The sequence below is a fragment of the Doryrhamphus excisus genome, linkage group LG17 (genome assembly GCF_037039965.1).
Source record: "Doryrhamphus excisus strain RoL-2023G ecotype Guam linkage group LG17, RoL_Dexc_Guam_v1.1, whole genome shotgun sequence".
In the NCBI taxonomy this organism is placed as follows: Eukaryota; Metazoa; Chordata; class Actinopteri; order Syngnathiformes; family Syngnathidae; genus Doryrhamphus; species Doryrhamphus excisus.
The window spans coordinates 16,838,684-16,856,217 of NC_136373.1; the positions used below are offsets into that span (position 1 = coordinate 16,838,684).

General features: G+C 41.9%; 2 protein-coding genes across 3 annotated transcripts; both read left to right on the forward strand.

The window, feature by feature from the left end:
• The first annotated feature begins 287 nt into the window (after positions 1 to 287).
• Positions 288 to 9,289, forward strand: LOC131137184 (meckelin-like). The gene is made up of 28 exons (XM_058084825.2): positions 288 to 619; positions 1,342 to 1,430; positions 1,502 to 1,592; positions 1,678 to 1,777; positions 1,880 to 1,943; positions 2,020 to 2,091; positions 3,034 to 3,096; positions 3,190 to 3,344; positions 3,402 to 3,510; positions 3,578 to 3,664; positions 3,787 to 3,852; positions 3,924 to 4,077; positions 4,152 to 4,272; positions 4,340 to 4,445; positions 5,587 to 5,643; positions 5,718 to 5,816; positions 5,885 to 5,983; positions 6,055 to 6,141; positions 6,207 to 6,306; positions 6,369 to 6,508; positions 6,584 to 6,724; positions 6,805 to 6,885; positions 7,944 to 8,060; positions 8,141 to 8,257; positions 8,330 to 8,437; positions 8,506 to 8,608; positions 8,692 to 8,834; positions 8,910 to 9,289. Exons 1-28 carry the CDS (start codon positions 415 to 417, stop codon positions 8,988 to 8,990), a joined length of 2,955 nt encoding a protein of 984 aa, XP_057940808.2. The 5' UTR covers positions 288 to 414; the 3' UTR covers positions 8,991 to 9,289.
• pdp1 (pyruvate dehydrogenase phosphatase catalytic subunit 1) lies at positions 8,706 to 17,273 on the forward strand. 2 transcript variants are annotated; one of them, XM_058084832.2, is made up of 9 exons: positions 10,051 to 10,201; positions 11,818 to 12,070; positions 12,144 to 12,311; positions 12,385 to 12,596; positions 13,133 to 13,214; positions 14,474 to 14,568; positions 14,634 to 15,021; positions 15,999 to 16,364; positions 16,790 to 17,273. In XM_058084832.2, the coding sequence occupies exons 2-8, from the start codon at positions 11,831 to 11,833 to the stop codon at positions 16,362 to 16,364; spliced, it is 1,551 nt and encodes a 516-aa protein (XP_057940815.2). In that variant the 5' UTR covers positions 10,051 to 10,201; positions 11,818 to 11,830; the 3' UTR covers positions 16,790 to 17,273. The 2 variants fall into 2 exon arrangements, with proteins under 2 accessions (XP_057940814.2, XP_057940815.2); XM_058084831.2 differs by lacking the exon at positions 10,051 to 10,201 and adding an exon at positions 8,706 to 8,834 and having other exon boundaries at positions 15,999 to 17,273.
• The last annotated feature ends 261 nt before the right edge of the window (positions 17,274 to 17,534 follow it).

Genomic DNA, 17,534 nt, shown 5'->3' on the forward strand with positions numbered 1-17,534 from the left:
CATTGTCATTGCAAGTCCACTAGGAGCGTAAGTAAATGCATTACTTCTTTGCATAATTTGATTGATTTTTTTTATTTCAGTTGATTTTTTATATATTTTTTTTCATTTGTATTTCATTTAATTATTGGTATTTGTTTGTTTTTATTCTATTTTTCAGATTACTTTACATTATTGATTTATTTTTAGTTCAGTTTATTTTTTATATATTTCTTATTTAATTATTTTATTTTATTTTTTTATTCTATTATTTTTTTTCATATGTTAAATTATTGTATTTATTTGTATCCTTTGTCAATAGACCTACTTACTGTATCTGCAACTGCCACCGTGCGTCCTCCGGAACACAAGGTGGCGCTAGTGCATTATTACAGTAATGGATGCTGCGCCCACAAAACAGGAAGAAAACGCCACACCATGGCGACAGGGACGCTACCGCTTTTTCTTAGCAGATACAGATTGCCGTTCATAGTGTTTGTTTTTATACAATTTATGCCGATTCACGGCCAACTGTATATCATCCCTTTTCAAGCACCTTCTAATTGCAGTGTGGACGAGTTCTTTGACATTTCCAGTCTGTCATGTGCTAGCTGCGGTCCGAATCAACAACAGAACGATGGAGGTTTGGAAATAATCTCACTAAAACGCACAAAGGTTCACTGTTCGTCCATTTTCCATATCGTGTGTCCTGCAATGTTTGCTAGTCTTTAAAAGTAACGTTTAATGATTTTATTTAAAAGCAAACATGGTTCTTAAACAAAAAAACAGCACTGTAGCATCACTCTTGATATAACAGACCACATTTGTTACTCTTATTTGAAACATTGGCGCACATAAAATAATAACAAACTTATGGGATTGTAATGATGGTTTGTTAAATGCAAATGCAAATTAATTCATAAACTTGTAATACTTAAAAAAAATACATTCTGTCTTTAAATGAATATTCTGGATTGTTTTTTTACCATTATACCATATATATATATATATATATATATATACACATATATGTATATATTAAAAAAATACCATTATATTTTTTAAATTAATGTTGTCTCTGTTAAAAATGACTATACATATTTTTTCAGGATTTTAACGTTTTTAAATAACATCCCTTGACCATAGTACCATATACATATTAGATCATTTTTTAATTTCTGTTATTTCTGGTGCAGAGAGAGAGAAGGCAAAAGGCCACGCCCACTTACCTCAACTGCAACTACTACTACTCCAAACAATGTCTTCAATCTACATATCTGTATGCAAAAAGAAGACATAGAACATCATGCCGGTTCATCATTTCTCCAACTAATAAACCAAACTAATTCATTTCAACTTTTCCAGGTCTGAGTTGCGTATGTAAAAGTGGATTCCGAACTGTCCCGACTGAGCAGACGTCCATCGCTTGTGAGTCCTGTCCAGCAGACAAACCTGTAAGTACTCTTCATGCTGTTTGTCTTACAAAATACCACCATTGAACGCATCTTCATTATTTTCATTCCAGGCAGTAACTAAAGATGGCTTTGGGTGCATCCGCTGCCCGGGTAGTCTCACTGACAAGGGAGGGTGCCAGTGTCCCGCAGGATACATCCTCGGTGGGGTGAATTGCTGGGTCATTTCATATCATGTACCCTATTTCATTTCCACATGGCTGCTTGCTGCGGCCATTGTTTCTTCCAGTGGAGAGGGACATCAGCGGTGACATTTTGGATGAAGCCGTGTGTGAGATCTGCAATGGAAACGGTTCAGCTTTCTCAGTGCCAAACAGCAGCGGAGACAGGTATCCGTGCCGTGGAGTCAAAAGACACACCCGGCATTCAAACCATCGTACAATGACACCCGTATCTTGTTTTGTTTACACTATCTGTCTTCTGTGTTTCAGGTGTGAGAGATGCCAGGCTTCGTTCATCAAAAGCTCCTGCGTGTGTAACTCGCCCTCCGTGCTGGTGAGCTCACTCCGCTCTCAACAGATATTATTCTAAAGCTTAATAATCCATGTTATATGTTATGTTGGTATTCCAGGCAGGGGGGTTGTGTCTCCCCCCAAGCAGCCTGCCCTCTAATGTCAACCCCAGCGTCAGCTTTTCTCAATTGGTGAGTTGCTCTTATTGTCTCTCACTTTTTCTATTAAAAAAATTAAATAAAATAACCAGAGCCGAAATGACAAAAATGAATAAGTGTTACATTTTATTGAGAAATAAAACATAGATTTCCTTAAAAATAAAGTTGTAATATTAATATTAATTTTGTGACTGAGAGTTGAAATATTAAAATAAACATACATAAAAAGTTGTAATTTTTAGAAAATTAGGCTGCGGGAAAAAACAATATTATGAGAATAAAGACAAATTATTATGGGAATAAAGTCATAATTATGAAAAGAAACTTTACAAGAAGAAAGTTGAAATATTTGGAAAATAATCATAAAAAAATAACCGTTGCAGAAATTACAAAAAATTAAATTGCATTTTATTAAGAAAAAAAACATAGATTTTTTTTTAGAATAAAGAGGAAACATTTTTGTGGCTGAGAGTTGAAATATTAAAATAAACATACATAAAAAGTTGTAATTTTTAGAAAATGAGGCTCCGGAAAAAACAACAATATTATGAGAATAAAGACAAATTATTATGGGAATAAAGTCATAATTATGAAAAGAAACTTTACAAGAAGAACGTTGAAATATAAGTAATCATAATTTTTTTTAAATTAAATTAAAATTACATTAAATTTTATTAAGAAAAAAAACTTTTTTTAGAATAAAGAGGAAAGTTGTAATTTTTGGAAAATTAGGTTGTGGGAAAAAGAATATTATGGGAATAAACTCATAATAATAGAAAAAGAAAATTGACAAATAAATATTTAGAAATTTCAAAAAACAAAACCAACAAACATGGGAAAAAACATCAAAGATCCAAGTAGACACTAATAATACACTTTTTTTCTTGAAATATATACTGTATAACTATTGTATAAATATTTGAGTCTATAGTAAAATACATGAGCTGATGTCCTGTGATGGCGTTCCTCTTGTAGAAGATCAGTGTCCTGTCTGCCTGGTTCGTCAAAAACCTGTATTCCTCCGCAGCAGCCTGCCTGGTGATTATGCATCTTTTTGATTATGCATCTTTTTGATTATGCTCTTGGCGTGACCTCCATCATGTATGTTAACCAATCATATACGTCAAACAGAGCTTCTCCAACCTGACGGCGTGCCAGGCGCTCGGCAACATGTGCGTGATGAACATGCACTCCTTCGGCGGGATGGGCACTGATGCCTGCGGCCTCTTTAACGCCGTCTTCAGATCTCAGGCCGCTTTCACTTCCACTCAAGTCATTTCCTACTGGTAAGAGCAGACGCACGATATTAGATTGGATTGGATGTCAATCGTTTTTGTTCGCAGGAGACTCCATTTGCCGTGGCTTTACTACGGCGACGAACCAGGGCTGGCAAGTCGAGTCCTTCAGACCGACCCAGTCCCGGTTAGCTTCAGTTTCAGGGGAAGAAACAAGGTAATCTAAATAACAATGATACAGAAAATCTTCCTATATGAGCTGACATTTTGTTATTTTTGGACAGAACATAGGAATTAAGCTTCTTGCTGCCGTTTATAACGTCAGAGGAGAGTTCCTTAAATGGGAAAACATCGGAGCATCCAATCTACAGGTGCCGGCTCCCAAATGCTGCATTAACCGTTTTAATGTGCTGATTGAAAACATATTGATTGGCGTGTATCGGCATACGCCGATTACTTCACAATGAACACGATATCTGCTTTTCTTGTTCAGATGTGCCCGCAAACGGACGCCAAACGCTCGTCTGCCTTCAGCTTCGGCACCGCTTACCACGAAAGTGTAAGTATGCTGGTCTTGTTCAGCCCACCATAAAAGACTTGGACTCAGGACTCATGTGTGTTTGTCGCTAGTGTGATGTTTCAGTCGCCGACCTGGTGCTCGCTCATCCCCTGCCGCTGTTTTACGATGTGTTCATGGACCTCGGTGGAGAAGACGGCAGAAAACTTCTCCCCTTGCCCACGTTGGTGTATAACCAGCAGTACAACGGACGCTTCGTTAACCGAGGTGGTATTTGCGTAGGATCAGCAGTGTCGGATCTTTGGGGTGTGGTGTCATATTTATGGGTATGCCTTTCACAGAGAGCATGAAGAGCTGGTACCTGTCTCGGCGGATGTTTCTCGTGGATGCGCTGAGCGGCAGAGAGAAAAGTGTGAGCTCCATTCCTAAAGTGGTCCGGGTTGCCAGTTCTATCAAAATAAGGTCTGACATTTAAAGACACAGAATGGTTGTTTTGTAAATATGTCGTGACGTGCTTCAATGTGTCCAGGTTCCAGTTGGTTCCACGCTCCCAGGAGGGTCAGGTGTTTCCTCCTTTGCTGACTGTGGAGTACCGAGATCTTCCCATCACTGATATGGACACACAGACTGTGTCTGTAAGTCACAACATACGTCGTCGGCTCCGTCATGTCACTCGCTTGTGTAACTCAAGCTAAGTCGGTCTTCAGGCAAATGTGAGTCAGGAACTCTACCCGGCAACAGTGATTGGTCGGCGGCCATCGACAGACATCCCTCGCTATATTGCACGCCCTCAACTGTTTTACGTTGTTTTGGTTTTTTTTTTATATCTGAGTTTTTTTTTATAACCGAGTGGTTAGCGCACAGGCCACACAGCTAGGAGACCTGAGTTTGATTCCACCCATCTCTGTTGGAGTTTGCATGTTCTCCCCCTCCCACATTCCAAAAACATGCTAGGTTAATTGGCGACATGCTAGGTTAATTGTCCATAGGTATGAATGTGAGTGTGAATGGTTGTTTGTCTATATGTGCCCTGTGATTGGCTGGCAACAGTCCAGGGTGTACCCCGCTTCTCGCCCCCAAATTTTTTTTTGAATTAAGCTACCAAAAAAATTAAATTTTCTCCAAAGATTTTAACAAAAATGTACCCAAATTTACCATACAATTTTTTTTGCAAATATTTTTTTTTACCACACCTAGAAATAGGTGATTGGCAGCTGGGATAGGCTCCAGCACCCCTGTAACCCTCGTGATGATAAGCCGTAGAAAATGAATGAATGACTTTACCCCCAAAATAGTTTGGAAAAAAATTTTTTTTTAAATTTTGCAACAAAAATTTTAACAAAAATGTACCCAAATTTACCATACAAATTTTTTGCAAAAAAAACCCCCAACAATTTTACCACACCTAAAAATAGGTGATTGGCTGGCCACCAGTCCAGGGTGTACCCCACCCCTAGACAGCTGGGATAGGCTCCAGCACCCCCGTAACCCTCGTGATGATAAGCCGTAGAAAATGAATGAATGACTTTACCCCCAAAATAGTTTGTAAAAAAATTTTTTTTTAATTTTGCAACAAAAATGTACCCAAATTTACCATACAAATTTTAAGTGATAGAAAACGAATGAATAAATGAATGACTACTTTGCTTTAGTAAGATAAATATTGTAAAGAAACAGCGCCATCTGGTGGATGTGATGAGGTACTGCTTCCCAGTAACGACGTGTGCTACTGTGTACAGTAAAGTATACATTGTCTCTGCCTCTCTCCTCCCGTAGATGAGCTTTGCTGTGGAGTATGAGATGGATCAGAATGAGGCTCGCATGAAGACGGATGTGAGTACGAATCTAAGGTCATTGTGTACCTTTTTTTTTTTATAAACCATGTGACTTTGATGGTCTGTGTGCAGACTGCTCTCGGTGTGCTGGCTGGTCTGGCTGTGCTCTTATCAGTGCTGAAGACCGTCAGCTGGAAGAGGAGGATCGCGTCGCCTGTCGTTGACTTCAGGGTACAGTATAGTATATTTATCATAAATGATAAATGTTTATTTTTTTTAACTCCGCTTCCTATTTTCAGACCATGCTGATGTTTTTCTTATTTTACGCCGGAGATCTGGCTAATGTCTTTCTTGCCGTCACGGTGGGATCCGGACTGTACTGGCTCATCCTTTACAAGGTGATTGATGCTCACGTATCTTCTTTGCTTTGGGATTGTGTAGCTCCTACAATGAAGATGTCTGTTTTCAGGCCCAGCAGCAGGCGTCAGTGTTGCTACCACTTCCTCACCAGGAGGAGCAGTTTGTGATGTACATCAGTTGCGCCTTTGCCCTCAAGGTGAGACCCGCTACATGTCAACATGAAGTCCTGCTACGCTTAACGCATTTGTACGCCGTGTCCAGGCGCTTCAGTTCCTCCACAAGCTGATAGTCCACTTGTCTGTTGACGTCTTCTTTATTGACTGGGAGAGACCACGCAGCAAAACTAGCAAGACCGCGTCAGGTAGTCACAATTTTGGAAATATGTTTTGCATATCTATTTATCGAATGTCCGTCTGTTGTTAGCCAACGCTCAGCAGAAACGTGATCCCTCCCCCGTCAGCATCTGGAGGACGTACTTTGTGGCCAACGAGTGGAACGAGATCCAAACCATCCGGAAAATACGCCCGACCTTTCAGATCATGGCTGTGCTCTTCTTCCTTGAAGTACTTCCAACTCCGCGTACATACTTGTACTTGTATTCCCTTTCAACGGAATGTCACCCTGCTTGATTTTTGCAGGTGCTGGGATTCTCTAACTTAGCCCTGAGGGACCCCTGGCCGACGTTACAGCGCCCCCCGCAGGCGTACGCACCTTCCTACAGCCTTATCATGCGCTACGGCGTGGCGGCAACACTCTGGCTCTGCGTTGGGCTTCTGCAGGTGACATTTTGGACTTAAATCTCAGCCCCCATAAGAAGGTAAGGAGGCGCACCTGTTAAATATCTTCTTCATCCGTGCAGGTGCTTTTCTTCACTGTGTTTTACGAGCATTTTGTGGAAGACAAAATCCGACAGTTTGTGGATCTCTGCTCCATCAGTAATGTGAGTTACATTGTACTTCTACAGATGACCTCTAGTTGACCTTTACTACATGTGAATAAAGTCTAGGATTGCTGAAGGGTATTGCTGGAGCCTATTACAGGAGTTTGTAAACAATTTTGCAGTAGTTACGAATCACAATATCAGCAATTTAATAATAAGATATATTTGAAATATTCATTCATTTTCTACCGCTTATCCTCACAAGGGTGCTGGAGCCTATCCCAGCTGTCTTCAGGCGAGAGGCGCACACCCTGGATTGGTGGCCAGCCAATCACAGGGCACATATAGACAAACAACCATGTTTTTGGAATGGGGCTGCACAGCGGTCGAGTGGTTAGCGCACAGACCTGACAGCTAGGAGACCCGAGTTCAATCCCACCCTCGGCCGTCAATGTGTGGAGTTTGCATGTTCTCCCCGTGCATGCGTGGGTTTTCTCCGGGTACTCCGGTTTCCTCCCACATTCCAAAAACATGCTAGGTTAATTAGCGACTCCAAATTGTCCATAGGTATGAATGTGAGTGTGAATGGTTGTTTGTCTACATGTGCCCTGTGATTGGCTGGCCACCATTCCAGGGTGTACCCCCGCCTCTTGCCCCCAATTTTTTTTTTGAATTTTGCTACCAAAAAAATTACATTTTCTCCAAAGATTTTAACAAAAATGTACCCAAATTTACCATACATATTTTTTACCACACCTAAAAAATAGGTAAATGACTGGCCACCAGTCCAGGGTGTACCCCACCTCTCGCCCGAAGACAGCTGGGATAGGCTCCAGCACCCCCACAACCCTCGTGAGGATAAGCGGTAGAAAATGAATGAATGAATGACTTCACCCCCAAAATACAGTGTTTGTACAAAAAAAAGGGTGTACCCCGCCTCTTGCCTGAAGACAGCTGGGATAGGCTCCAGCAGGAAGAAACCGGAGTACCCGGAGAAAACCCACACATGCACAGGGCGAACATGCAAACTCCACACAGAGATGATCGAGGGTGGAATTGAACTCTGGTCTCCTAGCTGTGTGGCCTGCGTGCTAACCACTCATACGTTTCCTGTGCAGATTTCAGTGCTGGTTTTACCTCACCGCTGTTTCGGCTACTACATCCACGGGCGTTCGGTGCACGGCCACGCTGACACCAACATGGAGGAGATGAATAACAACCTGAGGAGAGAAGCGGTATGCTCACTTGTAGACTTGGATTTTTATAAGCATGAACGTTATGTTTACTCTTTTTTTTTTTTTTTTTTTGCATTAAGGAGTCAATGTGTGGCCAAAGAGGTCTTCTTCCCAACACGGACATCCAGACTTTCCAGGTGGCCCTTTCCATGCGGCTGCGCTCCCATTATGACAGGATACGGGAGTCTTTCACTCAGGTTTGTCCTCGTCTCGTTGCAAGCGGGTTCCGCTGTATTCCGGTTCTTTATTCCGTCTTCATACATTTCCAGCGTCACGGACCATCACGGCTTATGGACGCGGCTTCAGCCAACCAGATGGAGCAAAACATCCGTGCCTACCACACCATGAACCACTTCCTGGGATCAGTCATCGAGCATGTTAGTCTTTAGATCCGTTTCTTATTCCACATCTTGATTGTTCTCTTATGCTGGTTTTGTTCCCTCAGGCCCACCCTGACATGGACTACTACGTGAGGGACAAACTGACTTTTGAGAGAGTCATGGGCATGGAGTTCCTAGAACCGAATGACAAGAGCATCTTTTACAATGGTATCAATCCTGGGTTGAGAGATGGCGTGCCGTATTTGTGTCTAGTACTTACTTACTTACATCGTGTCTGTTTACCGCCACAGACGAAGGCCACTCCTTCAGCGACGTACTCTATTATGGAAACGAGGGCACACTGCTGATTTTCGACACCTTGTTCTTCTGCGTCGTGGACCTTGTGTCTCAAAGCTTCGTACTCGCAGCCGTGCTGACGTACGTGCAGCAAATGGTGGGTATTGTGCGAATGTGTGTGTGTGCTTAATGTATCGTCATTAGTGATGGAAGTTTTGGGTATTCCTAACAGATCTTTGAAAGAATTCGCAATGCCCTCGGAAGGAAGAACCTTGTCAACAAAACTCTGGTGGATGACAGATTTCTGATTTAGGCATTTATTCGTGGTGTCACGAGATTGGGCCGAAGAGAACGAGACGAGATGAAAAAAAATATGTGACATCATATGTTACGCTGTGTGTGTATATGCCATCAGCCCCGCCTCCACCCACCGAGACAGAGAGACTGGACTCATTAATTCCATGTGTTGCTATGAAATCATTTATTGATTATCGTCCCAGGCCTGGTGCCCAGGAGACATTTTTTTTCCCCGAACGACAACTCTCGTCACGTTCTAATCTCGCGAGATCTTGTGACACCCCCGGTAGCTACTATGTACATAATCCAATAGTGTCAGTGATTACATGTAGATGATTTTTCTAATTGTACATACCTATTTCATCATGTAAATATAGTTTTGGTAATTATTTTTTTCATGAATTAAAAGTTTTTGTAATAAATTGTCATACAAATTAGGCGCAATGACTTCATTGAATGTAATTTATTTTCTTGCATACAGTCAATAGAAATGCACAATATTGTGCTGAATATAATTATTCGATTATTTTATGGCATTGCTGTGAAAATGATAGTAATTCAAAGATTTTTTATAATTAAGAAAGTGGAAAAAATATATTATATTTTTAAATATTTTTAGTGATTTTAACACTTTAAAGGCCTTTATTGGACGAAAAATAAAAATGCCTTTCAATGAGTATTTTTCTTATTAGAACCTGAAACTGCTCAGCTGGTTTTTCATGCGTTATTGCTACATTGTCAGGTTCAAAACATAAAGTCACACTCAAAATCCTCAGGACAAAAATAAGTCATTAATATCTATATCTACTATAAGTTTAGTAAAAATATAAAAATATTAATATTGTTTATTATTATTATTATTATTTAATCCCTTGGGGCTAGTATATTTACACTTTTTTGTAATAAAAGAAATTCAAAGCTGAACTCAAAACACACAAACGTAATGAATTCCAATCAGCATCAGACTTCCTTATTTTCCGGATATCTCTTATTTTGAAATGCAAACATTAACCTGTATGTCATTGCTTCGGGTCACACAATTCTTACCAAAGTCACCACTCTTAGTTTGAAAGGCCGGCTTTATTTTCTGGTGTGACGTCATGTAAGGTGTTAGTGATCAGCCAATCAGGCTCCACTTGCGGTGCGGCGCTTGATGAACGGCGTCGAAATGGAGTGCCTGGTGGAAAGCCATGAACTTAAATAAGTTGTTTGCATTCTTCGTTGAAGGTGAGTCAGTAATGCGTTTTTAACCTTCGCTTGTGTGAAAAAGGGAATACTTGAACTAATACAACCGTACGTTTTAAAGCGGACATGAGCTGTTTAACCGTCGTAGTATAAGTGGGTGTAACCCTCAAGCTAGTAGCCTATTATGGTTAGCATTGCTTTACCATGCTAGCTTACACGTTTGCTAGCCAGGTGAGAAGTTTACTTCATATTTCATATTGTTGCACCTTTAATATATCGTGTATTGTATTGTATTGTTAGGCTATAACATACGCCAGAGAAGCGTGCGGGTTTTTTTTTACTACCCCGCCCTCAACCGAAGGGAATAGTATGGCTGACAAATATTTGTGATTATGTAACAGTCCTATATATCCACTCTCAGACCGGGGATGGCCACATAAAACAAATCTCACCATGCAAACGTCCTGCAGTCGGTATTTTTAGCCTGTTGACCTACAGCATGCTAAGCTACAAGACCTAAGGCATTAAGTTACTGGCTTGGACTACCAGTGCCTGTTTAGTGCTGTATAATATTACATAGAATTAAAAGAGATCAGAGATTTTACAATATTTATAATTGACTGCTTGGAGTGGTGGAGGCCTGCATTGCATCTTACTGTTTTTCATATTTTATTTGTGTGGTTAAGTTTAGTTTAGAATGTGCTTTAAAATGTGACATTGATGTATGTTACATGATTACTTATGTAATTTAACATGCCCGAAAAGGAGATTTATTGATTATTATAGAAATAAAGCAGCAGAAATTAGTAAAAATGTAACAAAAAAAAAAACGCCCAAAAAGTTGTAATGCTGACACTAATAACAAGATTTCTCATTCAGAAAAAAAATCTGCACGGCAACCGAGTGGCTAGCACACAGGCCCCACAGGTTCAATTCCACACTCGGCCATCTCTGTGTGGAGTTTGCATGTTCTCCCCCGTGCATGCGTGGGTTTTCTCCGGGTACTCCGGTTTCCTCCCACATTCCAAAAACATGCTAGGTTAATTAGCGACTCCAAATTGTCCATAGGTATGAATGTGAGTGTGAATGGTTGTTTGTCTATATGTGCCCTGTGATTGGCTGGCCACCGGTCCAGGGTGTAGGCCGCCTCTCGCTCTTGCGACCCTTTTGAGGATAAGCGGTAGAAAATGAATTAATGAATGAAAATAAATGACAGAAGCATTCAGTAATAGATCTGAAGAGTTTATATGATAGCGGTTGTGTTTAAAGGGGGTTTTATTATCATTATTATTATTATTTTATTATTTATTAGGTTTTATTTATTGTTTTATTAGCATGCGGTGCATTAGAGAAATAAAACAACAGAAATCGGTCAAAATGAATCAAAAAAAGCGCCAAAAAAGTTGAAATTCTGACACAAATAACAAGATTTCGCTTCCAAACTAGCAGGAAGAGGGTTCACTCTGTGCATTGGATTCCGCACCTTGGCATGTTTATTCCATAGAACAACGGCATGAACGGATTGAGCCCTTTTGTCAGTCGTAGATGCTTTCTGTCTCGGTGGGTGGAGGCGGGGCTGCTAGAATACACCCAGAGTGTGTAGTGTGTAATAGTGACATGTAGTGTCTTGTAAGTCATGGGCATGCGTGTGTTTGCAGTTCTCCATCAGCCATGCCCGTGATGTCACAGCTCCTCCGGGGTTTGCCCCGGGCGACGGTCCTCTCCTCCAGTCTGGTACCATGCCAGCATCACCATTTAGGGTCCGCCACCCGCCCACCTGCCTCCAGGCGCCCATCCCACACGCGTCACACCCCCTCAAGATGTTACCGCACCACCTCAGCACTCCACAGCTACATCCTCACTCCGCCGCAAGTCAACTCCATCCTCAAAGCCAACGAGTACAGCTTCAAGGTTAGTTAGAGGTCATCGTCATTGGACTTAGTCCAAGTCAAGTCTAACTCAGTGACTTGTGTGCCGGTTCCAGGTGCCCGAGTTTGATGGCAAGAACCTGTCATCCGTGATGGGCTTCGAGAGCAATCAGCTCCCGGCTAACGCTCCGATAGAAGACCGCCGCAGTGCCGCCACATGCCTGCAGACCCGAGGGATGCTGCTGGGCGTGTTTGATGGCCACGCCGGATGTGCTTGCGCGCAGGTGGAGCTCATTTTTATGCTATACTCTACTCTTAGTTGCTTTTTTACCCCCACCATCTCCGTCTCCGCACCAGGCGCTCAGCGAGAGGCTCTTCTACTACATCGCCGTGTCGCTGCTGCCCCACGACACCCTGTGCGAGTTGGAGGCCGCCGTGGAGGGGGGCCGGGCCCTGAGCCCCATCCTCCAGTGGCACAAACACCCCAACGACTACTTCAGCAGGGAGGCTCAGACGCTGTACTTCAACAGCCTGCGGACCTACTGGCAGGAGTTGATTGATCTCACCAGGTGAGGAACGCAGGAACGACATGATTTACTCTTACCAGCTCGCTTTCCATGAAGTTCTCACGGAATTCGTGAAAAAAAAACAGAATTATTGCATAAATTGACTTTAAAACCAGTTTTTCAACACGCATGTAACGTTTTCAATGAGATTGTGTTTGGCTTCATAAGATCAGGTCAGGACATGATGCCATTGGAAACTGGTTCTTTTTTTTGTTTGATACCGGCGCTCCGACGGCATTTGGTGCACACGCCGGTCCCCATAACCTCAAACTGATTGTGGCCGGGTGGGTCCCCATTATGTCCACATTGATAAACGCTAGTAGCTGTCCAAGCTATATAGCATTGAAATTGTTGGGTCGTCTGATTATCCTCAGTAGGGGTGTGCTGGAGCAAGGGGGGGTGGGTGTGGGTGGGGTACGCCGGCCAATCACAGAACGGCGAAACCTAACGATTGGGTAATCTGGCGAAGTCAGTGCATGGAAACATACTGGCGAATTGCTTCTTCCCTAATGAGGCTGTGGCGTCTTCTCCCATTTCAGCCCAGGCGACGTCCCAGAAACCAGCGAGGCTTTGATGAATGCCTTCAAGAGGCTGGATAATGACATCTCCTTGGAGGCTCAGGTACCTTCTCTCATGTCCCTAATGCACTCTTGTCTAGATCCCATTAATGGGGACTATAATTCAGGGGTGTCCAAACTGCGGCCCTGGAGCTGTTTGTGTTTCTTTATTGGCCCGTGGAACATTGTAGAAATTGAATTAACAAGGGAAAAAAAACAACACCAGCAAAAAGGGAAAAAGAATAGTCAAAATGTTTTTAATCTAACAAAAAGTCATAATTTTACTAAAAGTAGTAACAAATAACTTAGTACCAGAAAGTTGAAATATGAACTATCATAATATTGCGAGAAACAGAGCAATTAATAAAGTTTGAATTGTTTTGGAAATTGGAAAAGTTATCATTTCAAAAATATTATGGCAATAAAGTCATAATTATGAGAAGAACATTTACAAGAAGAAAGTTGAAATAGTGGGAAAATAAAAAAACAGCTATTTTACAAGAATAAAGTCAAAATATTAAGAAGGGAAAAAAAGTCTTATTCTGACATGATAAACTGGTATAATTATGAGGAAATTATGATATTATTATAATTATGTTATTTTAGTGGCATAGAGTTGAAATATTAAAAACATTTGTTTTAAGGTCATAATATTATGATAAACAAGACAAATGTTTTGGGAAAATAGGAATAATTTACAATATTATGGGACTAAAGTCATAATATTACAGAAGACAATTTGACAACACAGTTGAAAAAAATGGGGAAAAAATAGCAAAGCACGTTCATATTAAAAATAGTTAATAATCATAATTGTGTATACGTATATAAATAAATATATATATATATATATATATATACAAGTTCTTAGCCTATGTTTACTAAATATCAAAGTGTCCTTTGATTCCTTTCATTTTTTCATGATGTGACCTTGCTGGAAAACGTTTGGTCATGTGTTGTTATTACGTAAAAGTGCCCATGAAGTCGACGTCGACACAGTCGGCCACTTGTGTTGACATAACATTTGAAAGCCAAGAGGATCATTGCTATGAAAGATTCTTTGTAGTACAATCCTCACAGATATTCACTCCTCGGCTGTAGCGTTTTTGTATCCTTGTTAAAACATATTCCTCATGCTGACGTCCTCGTCCCGCTCCTTGAACCAAAGATTCCTTTAGTCGGTTAGCTGCTGCTTATTCTTATTCTAACGTTTATCGGCACGTAGCACGCAACTCAAAGTTAGCTAGTTTGCTACAGGCACTTGGGAGACGTTCAATTCCTAATCAAAGCTGTGTGTGATGGCATCACGTTGTGTCTGTCCAGGTTGGAGACCCCAACGCGTTCCTGCACTACTGGGTTCTCAGGGTGGCCTTCTCCGGAGCGACCGCATGCGTGGCTCACGTGGACGGACCAGACCTGTAAGCATGACATCATCTATCGTACGTCGGGCGGGGCCTTGAGATACGCTGTCTGTTTTCTAAAGGTACATCGCCAACGCCGGCGATGCTCGGGCGGTGTTGGGGGTGCAGGAGGAGGACGGGTCATTCAGCGCGCACACGCTCTCCAACGACCACAGCGCCCAGAACGAGGACGAGGTGGCTCGGATCCGAGGGGAGCACCCCCCGTCCGAGAGGAAGACGGTCATACGCCAGGACCGCCTGCTGGGCCTCCTCATGCCGTTCCGTGCTTTTGGCGACGTCAAGTTCAAGTGGAGCATCGAGCTGCAGAAGGGAGTGCTGGAGTCCGGCCCCGATCAGCTCAACGAAAACGAGCACACCAAGTTCATCCCCCCCAACTACCACACCCCTCCTTACCTCACGGCCGAGCCCGAAATCACCTATCACAGACTCAGGCCGCAGGATCGATTCCTGGTGAGTCTCTTGGCTTCTTCGCTTTATGGCTTGCTCGCTTCATAAACGCGGGTGCTGTGGTCTAACCGCAGGAAATGTACTGTATACTATATACCGTATACCGTATACCATACTATACTGTATACTATATACCGTATACTGTATACCATATATTATATACTGTATACTTGATACCGTATATTATATACTGTATACTTAATACCGTATACTTAATACCTTATACTTAATACCGTATACTGTATACAGTACTATACTTAATACCGTATACTTAATACCGTATACTTAATACCGTATACTGTATACTTAATACTGTAGACTTAATACCATATACTGTATACTTAATACCGTAGACTTAATACCGTATACTGTATACTTAATACTGTATACTTAATACTGTATACTTAATACTGTATACTTAATACCGTATACTGTATACAGTAGACTTAATACCGTAGACTTAATACCGTAGACTTAATACTGTATACTTAATACCGTATACTTAATACAGTATACTTAATACCGTATACTGTATACTTAATACCGTATACTTAATACCGTATACTTAATACCGTATACTTAATACCGTATACAGTATACTTAATACCGTATACTTAATACTGTATACTTAATACCGTATACTTAATACCGTATACTTCATTCACTACTACGTGGGTGGTAAAGTACAACTAAGCCCTAAACATGACTTAAAACTCTTATTTCCAAATGCCCACAAGGCATGCTGGGTAGTCTAACAACAATATGAAGTATGCACAAGTCGTCATTGGATATCAACCCCACCTTGTTTACGTCTCTGATGACCTCCTCTTCATATTCTGAAAGAGAGAATGAATACCACAAGCTACCCAGCATGCCTTGCGGCTGGAATGTTTTTTGGCATGCGTATTGTGGATAGGTATTTATGCATCAGACTATTTTCGTAGACAGGCACTTTTATCCACGCAGTCTGTCCCACGCAGGTGATCGGTTCCGACGGCCTGTGGGAGACGCTGCACAGACAGGAAGTGGTCCGCATCGTGGGCGAGTACCTGACGGGCGTGCACCAGCATCAGCCGCTCACCGTCGGGGGCTACAGGGTCACCCTGGGACAGATGCAGGGCCTGCTGGAGGAGCGCAAGGCCCGCGCCTCGTCCGCCTTCGAGGACCAGAACGCCGCCACCCACCTGATGCGTCACGCCGTGGGCAACAACGAGTTCGGCACCGTGGACCACGAGAGGCTCTCCAAGATGCTGTCGCTGCCCGAGGAGCTGGCCCGCATGTACCGCGACGACATCACCATCATCGTCTCCCAGTTTAACCCGCACGTGATCGGAACGCAACGCTGAGTAAACGCACACACACACGCACACACTCACACGTGGTGTGGAAGTGGGAGTTCACTGGTTGCGTGAAGTATTTATAGCGACTTTATTTATGTACCGTACCATGGGATGGTACTTTGTAAACACTCACACTTGACGCCATGGCTGACGAGACACTGTTACAAACTTATTTTGTGCCAAAAGATCCTCAGAAATTCCAAAGAGTGTCGGGAAGAAATGCTGGGAATATTTTTTGGGGAAAAAAAAAAAGCTAAACTATGTTGCACAATATTGTGGATTACACACTTATCATGCTAGTTTCATCTGTTTGTTTACTAGAAGTGGCTGTTACTGTCTATCATATCGTAGCATTAGCACGTTAGCTGTGCACGACACCAGTGATTCCCAATCACTACTCATATCTTTATGTTCTATCTGCTCTATGCCAGCTATTCAACGCTCTGCCACTAGAAGGCAGCAGCTACATCCACCTGCTGCCTTTCCTGCAACACAACAGGTGACTTGCCGGGCTGATCTAGGATCAGTAAAAGGTAGGGAAACGCCGTGCTAGAACTTCCCAACACTCCAGGCAGTGTTTGAACTCGTCATGTACTCCAAAGTTACAGTACATTTGGATCCAGCTACGTTTAGTCACGTTACAAGCTTTTAATCTCGTCTATGCTGTTTGTAGAAGTTGGAATCCAAGCTGGGGAACTATTTTCTATAGGGAATGACAAATAAACCACTTGTGTTATACTGTTGTCTAGTGTAGTAGTACTACTCCTGGCGGTACCTCACAGATGGTGGTTTTTATTCAAGGTAGGAACTTCTACATTAGGCGTTAAATCATAATATAAGAAAAGATATATATTTTTAAAAGAAGATATTTAAAAGATATGTATAACATCCTAATAAAATGTGTCCCAATTTTAATTTGTTAACATTTGTTTTCAATTAAATGAAAATATTTGCAAAGAATACAATATTTTTTTCTTGTAAATATACAACTTTTTAAAGTTTTTTTGGAAATATAAAGGTTTGGATCGGGGCTAGCTATCGGCGTAGCGTGTAGTATAGCTATCGGCGTAGCGTCCCAGTATGGCTATCGGCGTAGCGTCCCAGTATGGCTATCGGCGTAGCGTCCCAGTATGGCTATCGGCGTAGCGTCCCAGTATGGCTATCGGCGTAGCGTCC

Coding starts and splice junctions, on each gene's coding strand:
- pdp1 (XM_058084831.2), top strand. CDS start 11,831: ATGCCCGTGATGTCACAGCTCCTCCGGGGTTTGCCCCGGGCGACGGTC. Junction 12,312..12,384: donor CCGGATGTGCTTGCGCGCAG/GTGGAGCTCATT, acceptor TCTCCGCACCAG/GCGCTCAGCGAGAGGCTCTT. Junction 12,597..13,132: donor GAGTTGATTGATCTCACCAG/GTGAGGAACGCA, acceptor CTCCCATTTCAG/CCCAGGCGACGTCCCAGAAA.
- LOC131137184 (XM_058084825.2), top strand. CDS start 415: ATGGCGACAGGGACGCTACCGCTTTTTCTTAGCAGATACAGATTGCCG. Junction 3,097..3,189: donor CCTCCGCAGCAGCCTGCCTG/GTGATTATGCAT, acceptor TACGTCAAACAG/AGCTTCTCCAACCTGACGGC. Junction 8,258..8,329: donor TACGGGAGTCTTTCACTCAG/GTTTGTCCTCGT, acceptor ATACATTTCCAG/CGTCACGGACCATCACGGCT.